This window comes from Podarcis erhardii, assembly GCF_964252035.2.
Source record: "Podarcis erhardii genome assembly, chromosome: 2".
Lineage (NCBI taxonomy): Eukaryota > Metazoa > Chordata > Lepidosauria > Squamata > Lacertidae > Podarcis > Podarcis erhardii.
In genome coordinates, this window is record NC_138498.1 from 42093400 (window position 1) to 42115333 (window position 21934).

At 42.9% G+C, this 21934-nt stretch overlaps 1 protein-coding gene across 2 annotated transcripts in view; it reads left to right on the forward strand.

Moving 5' to 3' along the window:
• Positions 1-331: 331 nt before the first annotated feature.
• The window catches only part of MYH10 (myosin heavy chain 10), a 71133-nt gene continuing 49530 nt past the window's right edge, over positions 332-21934 (forward strand). For both annotated transcript variants that reach the window (XM_081848634.1, XM_081848635.1), the window contains exons 1-4: positions 332-455; positions 6365-6737; positions 12325-12481; positions 20811-20838. In XM_081848634.1, the coding sequence (XP_081704760.1) occupies positions 6390-6737; positions 12325-12481; positions 20811-20838 (533 nt within the window). In that variant the 5' untranslated portion in view covers positions 332-455; positions 6365-6389. The remainder of the gene's footprint in view (positions 456-6364; positions 6738-12324; positions 12482-20810; positions 20839-21934) is intronic.

Genomic DNA, 21934 nt, shown 5'->3' on the forward strand with positions numbered 1-21934 from the left:
ACAAGCGTAAAGACGCCCAGCACTGGAAGGGCTGCTTCCCTTTGATAGGCAGAGGCAGCCAGCCAATCCGAGGCCTCACAAAGGGTCGGTGAAGCGTGAGGAGATGGAATTTCGGACGAGAAGCTTTGCGAAGGTTGCTATGAGCCTGGCTTGGACGGGGGCAGGTCTAAAGGGAGAGACCAATAGGCGGCCAGGAAGGACGCCGATAGGCGGGCGAGGCGACCAACCGGGCAGCCCAGCAACTTTCTTTTTTTCCACCCTATTGGTGGGCGGTGCCAGAGAGGAGGAGGTGGGGAGTGCTCGGTGTGGCGCTAAAGGCGCCGGGAGCGGGGGCGGGGCGGGTAGTGCGGAGTCGGTTCGAGCGCGCGCGCGCTGGGGGGAGAGGCGGCTCCGCAGACAGCGGACCAGCTTGAGCGGCCGAGAGGACGGCGCGGGCACGCGCGCGCGGAGAAGAGGTGAGGCGTGCGGGGAAAAGAAAGAGCGGGGAGGAAGCAGGGGAAGCTGCGGGTGCCCCCCTCTCCCCCTCCCCCACATTTTCCCGCCTCGCCTGGACGAGATGGGGAGGGGGGAGGCGAAAGCAGCGGGGTCTCTGCTCCCACCTAGATGGGGGGGGCCGGTCCTCCTCCTCCTCCTCCCCGCTTGCCTCGCCTTCATCTTCAGGCGCCCTCCCCTCCCACTCCACCTTCTGAGGGAGGTGCGCGAAACGAATAGCCCACGTCCCCCCCTCCTGGGAAATGCAACTGAATGGGGCTCGCCTGTAATGGTCTCCCACCTCCCGTCCTTTCCCTTCCCCTCCCTTGCAGCGCGCTGCATGCGCGCCGGTGCAGACGTATCCAAAAGGGCTGCCTGTTCGGGGCCCGGGTCGCCGAAAAGCGCACGTGTCCCTTTGTTTAAGGGGTGGGTGGGATTGCTTGACGGCGTGGGGTGGGGGGGGGCGGTTGAAGCCAGAGGGGTGGGCATCGGTTTATTCCGTACTCGGCTGAGGTTTCGGTAGCATCCATCTCGGGGGGCCGTATAGGGTTGGGGTTAGGGGCGCTACCCTCTCCCGCCCTCCGGTTGCCTTTTGTGTGGCCGCTAGGAAGGCGCCGGTTAGCCGTAACCCCGTTTTTCCAAATAATCTCCCTGCCCAATGAAGAGGTCTTGACGCCCTTCCGTGGGTTGGCGGCGTCTGTTTCCTTCCATCTTCCCGGTGAGGACTGGGAAGTTGTCACGCAGCCCTTTTGTCCTTCACCGTGGGTGCTGGTCACAACTGGTTCCAAACTTGGGAGCTCCTACCACTTAATTTCGAAACTACCGGCCAGTTCACAACAAGCACGCCAAACTGCTTGACCTAGTGGGCTACGTAGCATTGTTCTGTTCCTCATGTGAGATGTTCCAGGTGTATGTAAGATGCTTCAATGTCCTTGAAATGGCTGCACGGAACCTCTAAAACCTCGCCCCACCCATCGTTTACTCTACTCTTTTCTTATTCTAGTCACTGTTGTCTGATGATGTGAAAAGAGTGATGTAGCCTGACAAGTGATCTTTTCTTAACACTTAGTGCTGGTTTCTCTGAATGGCAAACAACAGAGGTCCTATCCAACTGTGTGACAAACTAAGGTTGCCCAGTCAAAACAAAACAAATTCCTTCCAGTAGCACCTTAAAGACCAACTAAGTCAGTTCTTGGTATGAGCTTTCGTGTGCATGCACACTTCTTCAGGTTGCCCAGGTAACCCATTTGGGAGCACACACACCCCTCCGCCATGTGACTGTATTCTTCCAGACCTTCTTTGCATTGCTCTAGAAACTAGCTGATGCACTCACCTGGAATATTGGTTGTATATTGGTTGCACAGTGTTGGTTGGCTACTTTGTTGTATTAGAATGACACCTGGGCCTGCTTTGGAGTTCTAGCTTTAACCTAGAAAGGAAAAATAAATGCCTATCAATTTGCTGTGTATGTATGTATGTATTATATATGTATGTATATAAATGTATGTATGTATGTATATAAATGTGCATAGGGCAGCTGGAAGTATAGGGCCCCGCTAGAATAATACTGCTATAGATGTCTCCATGTGTTTTCAAAGGTGCCATCTTGATTTCAGTCAAATTTGTCTGTAGCATCTGTAGAGCTACTGGCTCTTACTTTGGGCATGACTTATTTGGGTTCTAGTTTCAATTGGAGCAACCTTACTTCTTATTTTCCTTCTTGGAACCTTCTTTTGAGCAGTTTATTCTAAAGCACTATTCCTCCTTAGCTATGCTTACTGTAGTCATTTCTTGGTCTACTGATGTGAATTCATCTGGTCTGCAGCAAGTAAGGCAGGCTGCTTCATGGCCCTCTGGTGGATTGAATGACTTCACACTTTATTCAGCTATAGTAACTTATCAGTCTGACATGTAGGTGTCTCCCTTGAAGGAGAATAGACTTGAATGGTTTGTATTCAACTAACTTGTACTCAATGTAGACCCATTGAAATGAATGCCCGTGATGAAGTTGGGTTCATTCTGAGTAAAAGTTAGTTGAATACAACCCAATGCATGCATCATTCTTAATACTGCCTCCTTTAAAAAAAGTGTTGGATTGTTGTACTTCATTTTAAATGGTGAGAGGCTTAGGCTGGGTTAGGACTCTTAGTAAAAATTGTTCCAGGGTGGTGGTGAACAAGTCAGCACAAAGCAGCCACCCAGCAGAGAATACTGCGACCTGTTTGTCTAGAGCAGAGCAGGAAATGTTATTAACCTGCATGCCGGAATGCATGGCAATACTGTGGTACCTCGGGTTAAGTACTTAATTCGTTCCGGAGGGCCGTACTTAACCTGGAACTGTTCTTAACCTGAAGCACCACTTTAGCTAATGGGGCCTCCTGCTGCCACCGTGCCGCCGGAGCACAATTTCTGTTCTCATCCTGAAAGTTCTTAACCTGAAGCACTATTTCTGGGTTAGCGGAGTCTGTAACCTGAAGCGTATGTAACCCGAGGTACCACTGTATTTGTAAATGAATGTTACGTTGGGCAACTTTATTTTTATTTTTTGGTAGTCTTTACAAAAGTGTTGTCCATTAGATTAAAATGATTTATATGCTAAAAAATAAGATAGCAAACACTTGCATTTGGAAGGCATCCTAGCAAAACATAATTGCATGATACCTACTTAACACATCATGAATTTTATCTTTCATGGGGAGAATTAACATTTTAACGTGCTTGACCATGTTTTTAGACAAAGCAAGGTTGGATTGGGTATGGTAGTTATGCAATGCATCAAATAAATCAATGAAGCAATATGTTTCCTTAACTTTAGATAGTGTCCTCTTCACTGTTAAATTTGATACATTTCAAAACATTACCAGTTGCATCAAATCTGAACATCTGCCCTTTGATTGCCTTACTGTTCCAGGATCAGTAAAACTTTGGTTCAGCTCCAGAGCACATCCAAGTGAATTTGTTGGCTGGCATTTTGTGTCTGTATTAAGTTTCAGGTAACTTATTATTAAAGGAAATGCACAGCACAGAACTTCATTTTACTTGGTCTCTTTAGTTTCTGCCTAAATTTCTTAAACTTGATTCTATGCTGACAATATATTTCTATATACGTGTCTTGGCTATGGCAGAAATAATGTAATTTCATTAAAACTGCTGTAATTGATTATTTTCAGAAGTATTACTTATTCTGCTATGGATTAACATTCCCATGTTTATGTTCCAGTATTACACATAGTCTCAACATTTATTTTGCAGTCATAGCTACTAACATGCATTTTATGTCACCTATGCTTAAGTGCCATGCTTAAGTTATGCTGGTCACTATTTCTAGACTTATGACCAAGCAGATCTGAGTTTAGGAATTTTATTCAAGTGATTCGCCTGAAGATTTAAGTATGGCTGGTATTACAGCATTGGTGGGGAACCTTTGCTTTTTTTGGTCAACAGCCACATGCTGGTAGTCGGAATGGATATGCCAAAGCCAAAAGTACACAGGACCGGGAGGGGGGGGTGGCTTTCCTTTCTTTCTCTGGAACCACACTCTCTTACTCCCTGCCCAGCTGGCTGCTAAAGGAGGAACTGATTGCTTTCCCCAGAGAAGCGGGTAGCTTTTGTAATTAGGCTTAGGGCTGTAGGTTACCCATAAGGAATAATTTTGTATCAAAAGAAGGATTGGAGCAGTCATAGACAAAGTCGGCCCTCCAGATGTTTTTGGGACTACAATTCCCATCATTCCTAGCTAACAGGACCAGTGGTCAGGGATGATGGGAGTTGTAGTCCCAAAAACAAATGGAGGGCTGAGTTTGCCTATGCCTGGATTGGAGAGTTAAAGATACTAGGTTAATTGGGTATTTATCTTCATTCAGAGGAAAAGGTGCTAGGATGAGAATACTTGTTTTAAGTTGATTGCACATCTCCAGCCAAAAATCCCCTGAACTAAGGTTCAGACTGCTAAATGGTTTCTCGGAGCTCCTGCTTATAATTCATCTTTACGCATCCCATTGAAGACTTAGATAGGGCCTTCTGGAAGACAGAATGAAAGGAAACATTTCTTCTACCACTCTAGTCCAGGGTCACTTGGAGGACAGTAAACAGCATACTGGAAATATGGTACAGTATTATAGTTCTTCCAGATGAGAAGGCTGGGGAACACTCCTAAGTTCCTCAGCGTTTATCAGGCTTACTATGGATGGAATCTTTACTTTTGTTACATTGGAATTTTGCCCTTTGAAATCTCCAAGCCGCCTCTTCTGTTCAGTGTTAGAAACTCGGATATATAAGCTAGGTGCCAAATGGCATCTTAAACCTAGGTTACAGTCTCCACAATGGACTAGGAGGTTGGGCCAGATGACCCTCGGGGTCTCTTCCAGTGCTACAATTCTATGATTCTGTGATCTCAACTACATTGCTTGACTGTAGCTTGCTCTTACAACAGTTCACTTGTCCCAGTATGCAAGAAGTAGAAAAACACACAGTGGAAATTCACTCTGTACTAAGGCAGAGGTTTTTAAACGTATGTTTGTCAACCTTGGCGTCCAGAAATCTCAAGGTAGTTGCAGTTGGACCTGCGCCAGTAGCAAAATGTACCTGGCGCTTGGGGAATTTCGAACACTGCTTCTGTTTGCCTACCATCTTCCAGCAGAGCCTAGCTGGCAACTCAGCTGGTTTATCCTCCTTCAGAAGTTGCTGATGCTTATTATTATGTATTGGACAGGTAGTTGTGAAACTACCGAATGCACTGACAGCTATGAAGCTGTCATGGAGTGGTAATCCATTATTTCTGTTCCTGCACCAAAAGCAGTACTAAATATAACTTTACTAACAGTACTAAATATAACTTTATAAAGTTAAAGCCATTCTATACAGAAACTGGTATCCTGCATCAGAGTACTTTGGCATAAGAAAGTGCAATGTGGTGTACATGTTTAATTAAAAATAAGCCCCGTAGAGTTGAATATTTGTCCCTAGCTTAAATGTTTATAAGATTTCAGCCTTTGGTTTGACTGGACCGTTAAGTTCAATCAACTGGAGTTTGTCCACAGACAGCTTTCTGAGTCATGTGGCCAGCATAACTAAAACACAACTGGTACAACGGGACACCGTGACAGAAGCCAGAGCACATGGGAACGCTATTTACCTTTCCCTCGACTCTGGTACCTATTTATCTACTGGTGCTGTTAACGCTTTCGAGCTGCTAGGTTGGCAGGAGCTGGGACAAAACAATGGGAGCTCACCCCATCACATGGATTCAAACTGCTGACCTTACAATCAGCAAGCCCAAGAGGTTCAGTGGTTTAGACCACAATACAGTGGTACCTCGGGTTACATATGCTTCAGGTTACATACGCTTCAGGTTACAGACTCCGCTGACCCAGAAATAGTGCTTCAGGTTAAGAACTTTGCTTCAGGATGAGAACAGAAATTGTGCTTCGGCGGCGCGGCAGCAGCAGGAGGCCCCATTAGCTAAAGTGGTGCTTCAGGTTAAGAACAGTTTCAGGTTAAGAACAGACCTCCGGAACGAATTAAGTACTTAACCCAAGGTACCACTGTACCACCTTTGTCTTGGTGGACTGCAGCGTCAGTGCATTGAAAGTAAATGGGAAAAACAAGTTGAAACGCAGATACTTGCACGGCTGCAGATGGGGCTCTTACTAAGCAAGCATGAGCATTACATTGGAGCAAATATGCTTCTTTTACAGAAATGGCCTGGTTTCATAGGATGTTTCGCTTTCATAAGCATCCATTTCTGCAGAATCTGCTAAATCCCCTATTTGGGTATACATCCTTGAGGTTATTCAGTGCTCTGGCAATAGAATCTGCTGAGTTTGAGAAACCAGCCAATTCAGGTTCATGTATTAATAGTGACTTCTACTTCTGTTTTCATTTCCCCCCCTAGGTTGCAGTTATTTGATAATTCCCTCATGATGGCACAGAGGATAGGACAGGAGGACCCTGAGAGATATCTCTTTGTGGACAGGGCAGTAATCTACAACCCTGCTACACAGGCTGACTGGACTGCTAAAAAACTTGTGTGGATTCCTTCAGAACGTCATGGCTTTGAAGCTGCAGGCATCAAAGAGGAGAGGGGAGATGAAGTGCTGGTTGAACTGGCTGAGAATGGGAAGAAAGCGGTTGTCAACAAAGATGACATTCAGAAGATGAACCCTCCCAAATTTTCTAAAGTGGAAGACATGGCAGAATTAACCTGCTTAAATGAGGCCTCTGTTCTACATAATTTGAAGGACCGATACTACTCTGGGCTCATTTATGTAAGTAATAATTATTTGACTGGCCTTTACTGGACCATGGAGCCACCAACAACAGCTTCCTTATTGACTGAAATGTGAAAAAGTACCTGTATCTTTTTTAATGCCAGCCTGATGTTATGTATAACTTGTAACTTGATCCACAGTGTGGTTAGGGTTCTGATAATCGCCCTACTTTTTCTTATTAGATAGTCTGTGGCTCTTGATACTTTTGACTGTGGGGTAGTGATAAGGTGACCAGGACACACAAAACATTTTTGAATGCTTCAGCATTTGTGGCCAGGAAGGCTTTGAAACTGGTCACGAACATCTCTTCATTGTGTGACTGGAACCTATTCTTTCCAAGTTTCACTTTTGTTCTTCGATTTGGGGTGGTAAAAAAGAACGGTGAGGTTTTCGCCCCTGGGCTTGGTCATAGTTTTGGGGCATAGACAAGTAGTCAGTAGTGGTCAAGAGAGGTGGCATGGGTGAAACATTGCTCTCCTACCTTCCCAAGCATCACTGTTGTTACTGAGAGGGGGAGGGACAAAGCATCAGGGAGCTAACCTGACTCCCCCAATGCTGTGGCCTTGCCTCCCCCTCTTAGGTAACTAGCAGCAACATGCAGTGTTAGGAAGATAGGAGAGCTGACTTGCAAGCTGCTACTGCAACTGGTGAGGATATGCAGCCTTGACTTTTTCTTCCAGGGCTGCACCTGTCCTTAGAATGCTTATTCAGTGTTTGGATATGGTCAGGAGCTGGAGACAGGTGAACCAAATGAAGTTGAATCTTGGTGAGGTGGAAGTGATGATAGCTGGCAGGTCCTGTGGCCTTTGGGAGTTTAGGATCCCTGTTCTAGATGTGACTTATTTCCTCCTTGTCAGTCCAGTTTAGTAATCTCTATGAATATTCAGCTTTGCTGGCTGGATTTCAGCTAGGCATTTCTGCTTGATGGTTGGCATTTCTTATTGTTGGATAATTCAAATCACCTTCAAAGGACCAGACACCGGTAATGTGCTCTGTGTAGGGCATGCCCCTGAAAACAGAATTTTCCACAGGCACAGAATGTGGTAGATTATCTAGGGTTGGGTTTGTTGGAACCAAATTTTATCTGTGCTCCGAAGTATACGTTGCATTGTGTCCTGTGCACAATGCAAGGTGCTAGTTTTGACTTACAGGCATGGCTTAGGTATGACAGTAATGGCCAAATAACATGTGTTTTATTTGACTGAAAAAAGGAGCACTGTGCCCATATTTTTTCCTCTTTTCATCACATGCCATAATATAAAACTTTTAGGGTTTCTTAAACCACAGTCTCCCTTTATATCTGAACCTAGAAACTGCTTTAATAAACCAGACTCTGTGTGGTAATAGTTGAATGATATCGAAGACAAGTGGTCTTCACTGGTGGCTCCTTATTAATGGAATACAATCCCCCAAGAAATACACATGATTTCCTCACTGGCTATTTTTAAAAAGTCTCACAATTTTTAGATTTTTTTATCTGTTTTGCCTTGGTACCAGTCTTACTCCCACTATGACTGTCTATCATATTCCTTGCCAGATTGTGTATGACAATGGACATTGGGTCAATTTGCATTGGTGGACTTCTAGTTCAATGTGCCCCATCTTTCAGAATCTTATAGTGGCTGCATGTTTGGCGATACCAAATTAAATACAAATATTAATTTTTAAAATACAAATATTAATATTTTAAAATTTTAATAATATTAATCCCCTTTTAAAATCACTCAACTTTCCCCCATTTTTCAAAAAAATAGTAACAGTGGCAATATTTTCTCAGCCCACCTAAATCACTCCCAAAGTCGCACTTCCGCCCGTTACATGGTTTTTGGATAACAGTAAATAACTTCACATAAGCTTATAAATTCCTTCTCCCCTCCCTCCAATACTGAATGTAGTCAAACAATAGCAGTTTGCTGCACCCTACATACTCTCATAGCTGATTCATGCTCCTTCCCCTTTCATACGTTCATATGACAAGGCACAACAAGAGAACTTGAAGCTTCAAACCCCCTTCTGTCCTTCACTAATATATTTCTTTCTACTCTGTTTTCTCAAGACAGAAGAAAAAGCAAGGAAGAACTACAAAGGGGGGTGGGCGCAGAGGAAACCCCAGCACAGTATCTAGAAATAACATCACCTTAGGGTCCTGGGTTTATCCATTGGTATATCCTACATTTATCCAGTACACATATTAAGAAGGTAGTAAAAGCTCAAGGGAAGAGCTGTAGCTCAGTGGTAGGGCACATGCTTTGCATGTAGAAGATCCTTGGTTCAATTCCCCACACCCCACTTATTTTAAAAGGGGGGTAGCAGCCTGGAAGGACTCTTGATTTTGATATTTAGGTGGCTCTCAATATAACATTTCTAATGGAAATGTTTAAAATTTCAAAATCTGAATCTTTCCATGCCAGATCTGAGATTTGTACAACTTATTTGGAGGTCTAGTTCAAAGTGAATAACTGTAATTGAACAGTCCAGTTGCTGTGTGGCATATTATTGGCACTGGCCTAGATCTTAATTTCTACACCAAGAAAAGGAAGTCAACATTAATAATACCTGAAATGTTTAAATCACAGTTTTGAGTTGAGTCGTATTATACCACACATTCTAGGCAAAACAGTTTATGCAGCCTTCTGTTTTAGAAACACCTGAAGTGAAGAAATTCATATTTAAATTGCATTAGGAAAGGAAAATTTGTGTTTGAGCTATAAAATGGTATTTGAAAGAGGAGCTGTAGCCAAATGCAACACCACATTTGTATTCAGTGAATCAGGAAATACTGTACTGCGGAAATTTGCCTTCTACTTTTCAAAATAAACCACGAAAATCAATACAATGCAAATTTACTTTGCACTGTGTTTTGTATCAAGTGGTTGATTTGGGCGTTTTTTGTGAGTTGTCTTAAGGGCTGCCCCCAGAGAGCTGAGAAAGTGGTAGACAATAGGGGGTTTAGGAGGAAGTGATTATGAAATTATGTGGGGTACATAAACTTTTCTTTGTGACCAGAGGCCACTTTTGAGCTTCTGTAGGATGACTAGAGACTTGATTTTATTTAAAAAAACACACCAGAATTCTTGCTTTGGCTATTGTGATTGTACCAGCTACTAATTTCTCTACGAATTCTTCACTTTGCAGAAGTACAGATGTACTGGACTAAACTGCTAGGATCAGTGTAAAGGACATATGCATTCTGTGATAATGAAATTATAATTAAATTGAATATAATATTTTCCACTGCTTACATGATAAGCAATTGAAAACCCTGCCAAATTCAAGCAACTGATAGCTTCCTTTTCTTGAAGAACAAGTCTTAGGTCTTATTGTTCAAAAGGGGCTAGGAATGCTGGAATGTACTCTTGACAGGGTTCCACAAATATCCACACTCCAATGATAACTATGACAGATTGTACCATATTTTCCTTCAGGGTGCTTTGTGGGCTTTATGTAGATTTCAAATTACTAAGCAATACTGTCTAGTGTTGTAGTAGCATTAAGTTTCAAAAACCTGCTGATAAGGAGGCATAAATAAGTATTTTCCCCACGCTACCTCAAGACGGGACGCAGGTGGCGCTGTGGGTTAAACCACAGAGCCTAGGACTTGCCGATCAGAAGGTCGGCAGTTCGAATCCCTGTGATGGGGTAAGCGCCCATTGCTCAGTCCCTGCTCCTGCCAACCTAGCAGTTCGAAAGCACATCAAAGTGCAAGTAGATAAATAGGTACCACTCCAGCGGGAAGGTAAACGGCGTTTCCTTGCGCTGCTCTGGTTCGCCAGAAGCGGCTTAGTCATGCTAGCCACATGACCCGGAAGCTGTATGCCGGCTCCCTTGGCCAATAAAGCGAGATGAGTGCTGCAACCCCAGAGTCGGTCACGACTGGACCTAATGGTCAGGGGTCCCTTTACCTTTACCTCAAGACACGCATTCACTTTTTTCATATGTGTGTACTTCGATCTGTTTTTCATCTTGTTCAGTGCTATTAGGTTAAATCTTCACACTAACATGAGTTGTAGAACAGCGCATATTATGGTCTTCTCTTTTATTGCTTTTTTTATATATATAACGTTCCCATTTCTAGGCTACTTAATAGTATGGCATAGATAAACTAGCCTTGTACTTAAGGAATTGAGAAGCCCGCTAGCAGAAAATGGTGTTCTGTTCCTCCTTAGGAAGTGGCAGCTGAAGTGAGGACCCCAAATCTTAAGAAAGTTGTAGAACAGTGCACTACTGAGGAAGGGGAATATAGGACACAGGTTTATATGCTGCTACTGCTACAGATTGTGTATTGTTCCCTCACTTGAGAAGCAGAACTTCAAAAAAGATATATGGCCCTGTGTTTTAAGATGATCTAATATCTTTGGCTTAAAATCCAGCAGGACTCTGACTTGCCACAAATGGGGCATCTAGTTATGCAAAGAGGTACCAGCATCAGTCTTGAGACTAGAGCTTTTCCATTATCCATGCCCAGACTGCGGTCATAGTATACAGTAGGCTTGCAACTTGCACAGGGTAATTTTCAGGGGAATTGTGCATAAAGCTGAAATCATTTATAATCAGAACAACCACAAAATCACACACACACACACCCCCGCCTCCATGGGACCACCCCTACCTTTCTGAAGCTGGTACGCCGAGTGGGCCTTGCCCCACCCGGAAGGCAGAGAGAGCTTTTAAGCCCTCTACATTGCTTATTAGGCTGTGGGAAGGTCTCATGCAGGTTCTGGAGGTTCCTGTGAGATGTCACCAATCCATCCAAGATCCAGTAAGCAAAGTCTTTTTGTGCACCAGCGAAATGCAACACTCTTTCTATGTGCTTGGTTGTCATCTGAATTTTTCCTCTGCTGGTTTAAGTAGGGAGGGCAAATAAACATCAGCTCCGGACCTTGTCCCATCCCCGATGTTGACATGAGCTATAGCGGTAAACTATCTTTTGCAGCTGAAGTCTTCTAAAAGACCCACCAAGTACCTTTATTTCAATAATGCTGTAGTGTGGAACATGTCTTCCCCACTTGCTTGTTTGTATCTATGCAGGAGTGAAATGTGTGTAAGCTAACAGTACATTGTGTATGTTTCTGAACAAAAACAAAGCATTGAGCATTCTGTGGTTAAGAACAGGATGGATAGGAATCAGTGGCTCAGTTTGCATGTCATGCTAAGCCGAATTATGGCAGTATGTGAAAGAGCAAGCATGTTGGTGCATATTTAGAAAATAACAAGCATCTTTGCTCCTGCTAGGCATGTGGTTTGACAAACCACAAGGTGTAAACCAAAAGCAAACCTTGGTTGCAGGGCAAACCATGGTTTAGACAATCCATGAGCCTGGGTTCATGTGTAATTCTAAGCCAACCCATGGCTTATTTTCCAACAGCGCAGTAGGAGTGAAGTAGCCACTATTTTATAACTCTGCACCTGCATGCTTTCCTGTTCACTCTTAGCCACAGTTTAGCATCGTGAATTAAACCAAAGATAATGGGGGGAAAGTTTTATTTATTTAACAATCAGTTAAAAAAATTAAACAGTATTACATACAGGTTAGGTTAATGCAGGTTGGGAGAGAATAATCAACTTTTCTTCCCCCTCCCTGTAGACATACTCCGGGCTCTTCTGTGTAGTCATAAATCCTTACAAGAACCTCCCAATTTACTCTGAGAACATCATCGAAATGTACAGAGGAAAGAAACGCCATGAGATGCCTCCACATATTTATGCAATATCCGAATCAGCATATCGATGCATGTTGCAAGGTAAGATGCACTCAGTTTTACTCTGCCTTTTAATCTATCCTTTCAGGGTTATGAAATAAAACTTTGACTCGACTTAACCGGCCAGGGGGCCTTTATGTTTACCTGTTAAAGAAAACTACATGGAAGTAGCGGGTATCACTTAGAGATACTGGTTTTCGCCCTGATGTTTATCATTTTTAAAATTGAGTTGTATTTGTCTTTTTCCCATGCATTCTCTCAGTTTGGAGAGATTCTTTTGGAAAGCTTCTCAACACTGCTTTGTTTTAACCACCCTGAACAATTTACCACCATCAACAAACTTGGCTACTTCCCTGCTGACTCCCAACTCTAGATAGTTTATGAACAAGTTGAAAAGCACAGGTCCCAGTGGCGATCCTTGGGGCAGAGGGACTCCACGTTCTACACTCGAAGAGATGCTTAGTACTTACTTATGGAAGACTTTGCAGACTAAATGAAACCACTTGCAGAAAATTTGCCCCTTGGGGGCTTCCACTTCTCGCTAATCACATTGTTATCCCTGGAGTTTGTCAGCAGAATCTTTTATGAATGGTTAAATTGCCTTAATAGACATTAATGCATTAAAGACTGTTAGCATGATGTTTAACATTAATTGGAGCCCTCAAGTTTTGGCCTCTCTCAAATGGGAAATGGGAATAAATTTCAGGCAATAGGCTTTGAGGAGATAATTCTGTTGCATGACTTCACTGCCAAGTGAAGAAAGGACTGGAGAATGGAGCACTTGGCAGCTGTTGTGCTTTAACACTTGGCATTATTAAAACTACAGTTGTTGCTTCTGGTACATGAAAGGCAGAGCTTGAAAAGCTGTGCTCTCTGCCTCCAGGACTGGGGACACGTGCATGATTTATTTATATATCAAACAATTTATATACTGCTTATATACTACAGTCATCTCTTAAGTGGTTTGCAGGAATACAGTGCAAAAAATATAAATTGGTCAAAACTATATAATCAAACCTCAATTACAATGCCTGCTGGAATAATAATAATAATAATAATAATAATAATAATAATAAAGTCTTCAGTAGGCACCAGAGGTTTGGGGGGGGGGGCGGGGAATGGTGGTGGCGGCTGCCTGACATTAACTGGAAGGGAGTTCCATAAAATGGGGCCAGTAATACTAAGTGTACAGCTCCTGTTGGATACCAACTATGGGTTTGAGCCATGGTGGACCACTAAAAGTGACTCCCACAAAGACCTCAGTGATCATGCAGGGACACAAGGAATTTGGAGAGAAGCAGTCACGCTGCTCTCTAGGTATCCAAGCCTTCAACTTAGGCGGGAGTAACCACTGAGGGGAGAGCTTGAAGAATCTTCTGAATTACATTAGGGATGATTTGTGCTACTCTTTTAAAGGCAGGCTTAACTAAGCTGCTTGCGTCTTGAGGACAACTTCTGTGCTTTTAAAATTTGTACCACTGCATTGAGGCCATTCTGTTTGGGGGAGTGGAGGAGCTTGGGGGGGGTTTCCATCTCACACGGTGTCTAGCTTCCTGGGGGCAAATTAAATTTGAACAGTGTGCTGGTGATTACTAGATTTTCTCAGAATTTACAGGAAAGATGAGAAAAACCAAAATTCTACTTAAAAAATGGATGTACCCTATTTTTTATCTGCATATCAAAATTGCGAAACTGGAGGGGGTTTCAGGTTGACCTATTGCAAAGCATCTGAAAATTGGCTCTCTGGTGTAATAGGGGAAGTATCTGCACTTTGAAGTAGGCGTGGAGGCCTCAGGGTTCTTGTGGCATATATGATGTCTAGAATCCTCATCTAGCGTAGGCCGCTATGAAAGGAATTTAGTTACATCCAGAAAATCCACCACAGAATTTAGGAAGTCATATTTGCAGCTCCTCAAATTTCCTTACAGGTTTGATCTGGATGAAGTTCAAAACGTATTGTCAGTTGTGGGGGGTTTCCTTCCTCCATTATTCAGTAGTACTAACATACAGTAGTACTAACATAGTACTAACATACAGTACTAACATATTGCTAAACTCTCTCACTGGCCTAACTCAATTGTTCTGCTTGTTCCTGTACGTTTGGCCAGATTCATACTGTATTGATATGCTTGGTCTTCAAAACTATTCAGTTCTTATTGTATTCCTAGCTTTCCAGCTAGCTGAAAGTTTGCAGACGGGCCTACGGTGTTTGGGTATCTTTTCTTTTTTTCTTCTTCATTTTGCCGTTCTTCCTACTTTATCTTCCTTGCACTTTGAATGGGTTGCAGTTGTGCTTCTGTCAAACTGCCAACCCTGCTAAAGCCTCACTTAGCTCTTCATGGGACTTGGACAGACCCAAGAGTTGGTAAACAAAGTCTGCTTTTATAAAATTTAATGATAGTGTTGCAGCGGATTAGAACAAGACGGGTTTCTTAAGTGTGCAGGGAAGAACTGGAAAATGTCAGATGAATTGTGTCTTTGTCATATGCAGGAAGTGGAGCAGGAGTCTGGCTATTCTCTTCGAACTGCTGCATCAACTGTGTCTAACAGTAAATTCAGTCAAGTTGAATGTTCGTTTTCAAGGTCTTTGTGCCGTGCTGTGTGTGGGATATCCTAGAGCAGGGGCTGGGAAGCTATGGCCCTCCAGGTTTTGTTGGACTCCATCTCCCAGCAGCCCCAGGGGCACATTCAGGGGGGTGATGGGAGTTGGAAACCAACTACATCTGTAGAGCCTTGGCCCAGAAACTGATAGCATTATCCTCTATGAATTTGTCTAATCTTATTTTATAGCCATCTAAGTTGGTGGCCATCACAGCCTCTCGTGGGAGCAAATACCATAGTTTAGCTGTATGGTGTGTGAAGGAGTGCTTTCTCCTTCAACATTCAGTTTCACTGGTTGTCCATGAGTTCTTCTGAGTGGGAGGTAAAAAAATTCTAACCACTTTCTCCACACCCTGCATACATTTTCACACTTCAACCATGTCCCCTCTTGCTTTTTCTCGAAACTAATCTTTCTTCACAGGGGAGTTTCTCCACTTCTTCTTTTGACCATTTTGGTTGCCTTTTTTCTGAACCTTTTCCAACTCTGCAATTATCCTTTTTGAGGTGAAGTGACCAGAAACGGTACACAGTATTCCAAATAAGCATATGATTTCTCGCAGTGTTTGATAACTGGAAGAAATCTTGGAGGTACACAGACGAGAATGAGGAGATAAGTGAGTGTTCTCTAGGAAGGCAGGAAAAGCAGGCTTGCTTACTTTAAAGATAAAAATTCATGAAGGAAGAAAACTTCTGGCCGATCAGGTTTGAAGCCAAAGGTAGAGGTTACAATCTAGTGGATAGCATGCCTTCCCCCGCCCCCTTTTCAGGATAAAGAAGCATTTTAAGCATTTGCTTTGCTTCGTTACCTTTTTTCAAGATAATGCCTCTGGGTGGAATTCACTGTGACATTCTTCTAAGGGTGGCAAGCTGAAATCTCCCTCTTCTGCCCCCTGTTCTTGGGATTCTCCCCCACCCCACAAAATTCCCAGACAGTTTTGGGGGGGATGCTGAGGGGAGTGGGGGGGGGGAGTACCCTTGCACAGGTCGAAGTCCAAGGCTTCAGTGGATGGGGCTGGTTAAATGAATTGCATCCTCTTGTCTTTTCTGCTTCAATAAACTTTGATAGAATAGAATGCTAAAAGATAAATTTGGTAGTACCTTGATTTAAAAATTGCTTAGATAAAATGGTTAGCATAAAGCCCTAGCTCATTCTTTTCCTGTCCTCTGCAACGGGGCGACAAAATTCTGACACGTCCACATGTGACAGCCCTAGATAAGCACATTATTGATATGATTATACAGGACCAAGCCTTGGTTGTGGTGGGTGGATTAATAATTGCATGTTTCTAACACCTTTTTGGGTTAGGGAGAAGCATGCACATGTGTAAATTGTATGTGATGTTTGCCTTGTGCTGACCTTAGATGCATGCTCTCAAAATGCAAAAAGCAGCAGCACGTAACACTGTGCAGAGCTACATCTCTACCACCGCTTGAAGTACTTGCTTTTATGTGGAGGCTGTAAGATTTTGCACACTTGGGAGTAAATCCCATTGAATTTGATGGTAGCTGTGAATAAGCATGCGTTTGATTGAGTGGCACTTGATACCAAACTACAGATGATAAGTTCTTGTTCAGTCATTCATGCTTGCCTGTTGGGCTGTTGAAGGGTGAATGCTTTAGTAGATCAGTGGGAGGGAAATTTGATCCCCAGCTTAGTAACATACAGTCATACCTCAGGTTACAGACGCTTCAGGTAGTGTTTTTTCAGGTTACGGACCCACCAAAACCCAGAAGTACCGGAACGGGTTACTTCCGGGTTTCAGGGGTTTGTGCAGACGCGCCGACTCACAACCTGAGCGTGCACAGACGCGCCGCTGCAGGTTGCGAACGTGCATCCCGCACGGATCACGTTTGCAACCCAAGCATCCACTGTATAGGATAATTTAAATGATTATACTAAACTTAGACCTTTTCTTTCAGTGAATTATGATACAGTAAAGCTGTTAGATATACAGAGTTGTCCACAAGGCTGTTCTGTTTGCAAAACGGCTAGTGAGTTAACCTGTAGTGGCCGGTGTGGCAGTGTGGGTGGGGCTGTGCTGCTCACCTGACTTCCCAGTACTTCATTGCTGCTGGTTACTTAGAGGGGCAGGGCAGTGGAGAGCTTAGTGATGTACAGGTGCAACAGCAGAGGCAATCCTGCCATGCTGAGCTCTCCAGTGCCTTGTCTCCCCCCTCTCGATAACTGGCAATGATACCTGGCACTGGGAAGATGGCTTAACAGCGCATTACTACCTGTGCTGCCTTGCTAGATGCTACTGGACTTAACTGTTCTATTAAACATTAATGCATGAAATCTAACTTAAAGAAGCTTGTAAAAAATAAGTAACTCTTGATAAACTTAGTCAGGGTACAAAATTTCTTAGCTGATGTTCTTGCGTGCATGTCCAGTAATACACTTTGGCTACATTATGAACATGAATTAACTCCAGAGTTCTCTTTATAAACTAACTTCATTTTTCAAAACGAGTTGTGTTCAGACAAGTGTTTCTGAAAGTTTTATAACAAGGTTTAAAAGTAATAGCTGCCCTTGTATAAACATTGGCATTACTTTTCTGGCGTTTGTGTATATCTGCTTTGGGCATGCTGTATTTAGAGGATGGAGTCTGTTAACTCTTACAAAAACAGTTTAATGTTGAATGAGTTTCCTGTAAACTATATTGCCACGCTGGGGTCATGATTAACCTAGTTTCATTGGCATTGTTATTAATAGTTATTTTTCAAGCTGTCCAGTATTCTCTCACACACATACTTCTCTGTATTGGTTTAATGACATAGCACAGTACTAGGAAGGTGAGGGGTGTATTGTGTTCCTCCAAACAGTTCATAGCAATAGTATTTCTTCAGAAGATCCCAGGTTAGGCTGAGAGGTAGTGACTGGCCCAAGATCACCTAGTGTGAGGATCACCAAGCTGGTGCCTGTGGCTTCACAGGCACTCACAAAGGTCTTCATTCATTTTACCTGTGGGTGCTGTGTTGGTGACCCTGTATGATGCGGGAGATGGGAATGGCAGAGTGATGCAAAATAATTGCTGCAACTAGAAGGGCCTGCACTGTTGCATTCTGGTTGGTTTGGAAGGATGTTTGTGGGTGAGAGAAGTGGCAGGGGTGGTTTTCCTACTCTCCTTATGGCCCAGCTTGCTTGCTTGCTTGCTGCCTACCAGCCATGTGGAGCTGACAGCAAACACCTGCTTCCTCCCATGAAGGAGCTTGCACTTCACTTATGGAGATATTCAACTGGGCTTTACTTCACCCGAGTTCTATAGCACTGCAGATTAAAATGAAAAATGATTCTTTATGAAAGGCTATCCTTTTTATTACCCTGTTACAGACACACGAGGTGCACAGTCTTTCTTTGTTCAAGAAACAGAAATGTAGAAACTATAAATAATTAAAAGGAAGGAAATAGCTTATGATGAACTTTAGCAGGTAAATCCTGTCAGGTAAATTCTCATTTAAATTCCCCCCCACAAAGCTTTTCGGATATCATTCTCCTAGAAGCATACTTCCTTGTGGGTTTTTTAAGTATTGAAAGGCCAACATCTCCTTTTCTGCTGTATCAACACAAAAGCAATTGTAGCTGCTCATTGTGGTGAGGAGTGTCCTAGTCCCCAAGTCTTACTTATGTCAACTCAAAGCTCTTTAAAGTTATAAGTGACAAAGCAGTGTTGGTCTAAACCAGGCATCGCCAACCTGCGGCCTTCCAGATGTTTTGGCCTACAACTCCTATGATCCCTAGCTAACAGGACCAGTGGTCAGGGATGATGGGAATTGTAGTCCAAAACTTCTGGAGGGCCGAAGGTTGGGGGTGCCTGGTCTAAACACTTGGGTTTTTGTCTTTACAAGGCTTAATATTAAACACTGTCCTCTCCCTCCAAAAAAAAAAAATAATTAAAAAAAAATGAAGAGCAATGCTAATAAAGAGGAAAAAATGGAAGCTGCTGCCCATGCATTGATGGTGAATTAGAATACAAATTGTAATAGTAAGTCTCCCTTTGCCCAAGATTTTGTGGCTAGTGAAGAATGAATTAATCTTCTGACCACTAGGGAAATTGGTGGAAAAGCTCATCATATGTTGTGTAGCACAATCTACTAGTTATTCCAAAGTATCTCCAGCCATTTACTTTCCCCCCCATTATTTATATTTTCTAAATTACCTCAGAAGCCCAGTCCAAACTGTGCTCTTCTTTTGCTTCATATTCTGCTTCTGGCTCAGGTTGCAGTCTGCTGTTGGTGGCAGAAATGAGGCAAAAGCATTCTAGCAGCCTTTATAAATTTTCTTTAAAGGAAATAATGCTTAAGTTTCCATCCTTTGCTCTGCGCAGACATAGGCAGCCCTATAAATTATCTGCTGCTATAACATAACCATATTTTTGTGTTCCATGAATGTCAAAGTGATGTGTAACAGCTGCATTTATTTCTGCTTATTGTTGAATGATTCCCAAAGGGTACTACGTTAGTTTATATCTGTGTGTGCTTTTCAATATGCTAACATTTCTTCTACAAATATAAGTTTAAACATTAATCTTTTTAAGTGGATAGGGCTTGTATCTGACACGACACATCACCTTCAAGGCAATATTTTAAAATTACGAGTTTTCATTTCAAATCTTTCACCAGCTGGTTATGTCAAAAACATATACATTGTATGAGCAGTCCCTGAAAAAAAAATGTATGGTGAAATGAGACTTGGTAGTTATATGGCTGGTTGGCACCTCGATACCAAACTTCAACAATACTTGCTAAAAGAGCTCTTTCCAGAGGAGGCTAGGTTGTATAGTTGTTTGAATAGTTATTTTTCTTTGCTTTGCTTGCATATGAGGTTTTCCTGCCATTTCGGCAGTCACAGGCTGTACCTCCTATGGTGCCTTTGTGAGGTCACAGTAGATAGACCTTCAGAAATCCACAATGCACAAGAAACTGTTTTCTGTTCCTGCTCAGTTCCTGTTTACACTTGCTCAGCCCTCTCCTACACTGAACACACACCTCTGAAACATGCCCATATTTTATTAGATGCCAGGACTGAGGCATCCACACTCTCATCTATTCTTAACAATGACCTGCTTTCTGAGCAAATACAGTTGCAGCTAATATAGGTATTTCCCACTGGTGGTGTGACTATTTTGTGCTCCTGTCTTTTTAAAAAATGCCATAACTATTCTGTGTTATGCTTTACCCCTACAGCAGCCACTTGGTGTGACTGGTGCCCATGGCACTTGCTCAAAATTCCAAATTTGCTTACTTGTCCCCAAAAGGCTGGTAGCTCCAAAGGGGGGGGGGAATGTATGGTAGGCATGTTGAAGTGGTGACATTCTTGTCTCTCTACTGTAGACTTATGCAGAGAACCCTTTTGTCAGCGGTAGTATAAAATAGCGAGCCTTGGCAGCATATAGGTCAAACCTTGTTTGGTTAGTACCTTGTATGACCTTTGTTTAAGTTAACACCACTTTCAGGCTCAATTCAGGGCATGTTTTAACCTTATAAGTCTTCCATAGTTTAAATCGAGGGTGCCTGAAGGACTGCATATATACATGTGCCTACCGGTACACTCACCTTGTCTGGGTGATTTGATTTAAAAATTAGGGGGGTTGTGGACGGATGTTACAGAGGTGAGAATTTGCGTTTGGATAATATTAAGGTTCTAACTATTCCTGGCAACTTCTTGTCACCTTTACTCTCCCTCCTCTCAGGTTTTCTGTCTCTGCGTACCTTCTTAGCAAAATATGTGCACCAAAATGTCAATCATAAATTGTTCCCTTTTCCTTTGCAGATCGTGAGGACCAATCAATTCTTTGCACGTAAGTAAATACATTTTGGAGCTTAGCTTTGTTCTGTGATAGTGTGATGACTACTATTTGTCAGATTCACGGGGAACAGGGTCTCCTAAGATGAGTTACACAAGAGTTAACATTTAACTTTATTCACTGAATGATCTCACGGGTAGCAGAGATCATTATTACCAAACTATGTACTGCAGTTACTTTGCAGGAGGCAGGCTGTGGCATTCCTGCCTTAGTAGGAACTGGATCTAGTGTGTCCAGTGCCTTCATGGAGGTGAGCTTGGAACTGGGAACTTCACAGTTCACTGCTTGCTCTCGCAACTGTTATTTTAGCTCCTGTTGCGAGCCAGCTCTTGCTGCCACTTGCTACCATGGCTTTAGGATTGATTAGGCCAGGCATAGGCAAACTTTGGCCCTCCAGATGTTTTGGACTACAATTCCCATCATCCCTGACCACTAGTCCTATTAGCTAGGGATCATGGGAGTTGTAGGCCAAAACATCTGGAGGTCCGAAGCTTGCCTATGCCTGGATTAGGCTATAAATCTAAGCATATCATTCATGTGAGATCTGGAAGAATGACTTCCAGCTATTTAGGGGTTTAGTGAAGGGCAGTAACCCCACTTCACACTATCTGCACCATTCACATGGTTGCCAAGGCAGTCACTGTCTTTTACCTCAAACATCTTTCATTCATAATTCACAGATTCATAAGGAATACGGAAGTCAAGAGGCAAAGGCACTGAAGATACAGGGGGAGATGAGAGGACTAATGAGGTCTTCAGTCTGTCTTCTGAGGATCATTTGTCACATAATAAAACCAGTGAAAAATGTAAAAGTTTTGGGTTAGTCAGTGGGAACCCCATATGTAACTAATTAGTTAATATCGGTGAACATTTGTCTCCAGTATATAACAAGTCTATTTGGCAGTGAAATGTGAAAATCCAACATCAGTCATGGAATGATCCAAAAGTGTTCTAAAGGCCAGGAGTGTGTGTGTCCTCTTTCATCAAGTATTCCTATTCCAGGAAATCTTGTATAGTTCACCATCTGGCAACAATACACTATTGGGGGGGGGGGAGAATTAACTTCAATTTCAGCTTTGCAGCCACTGCT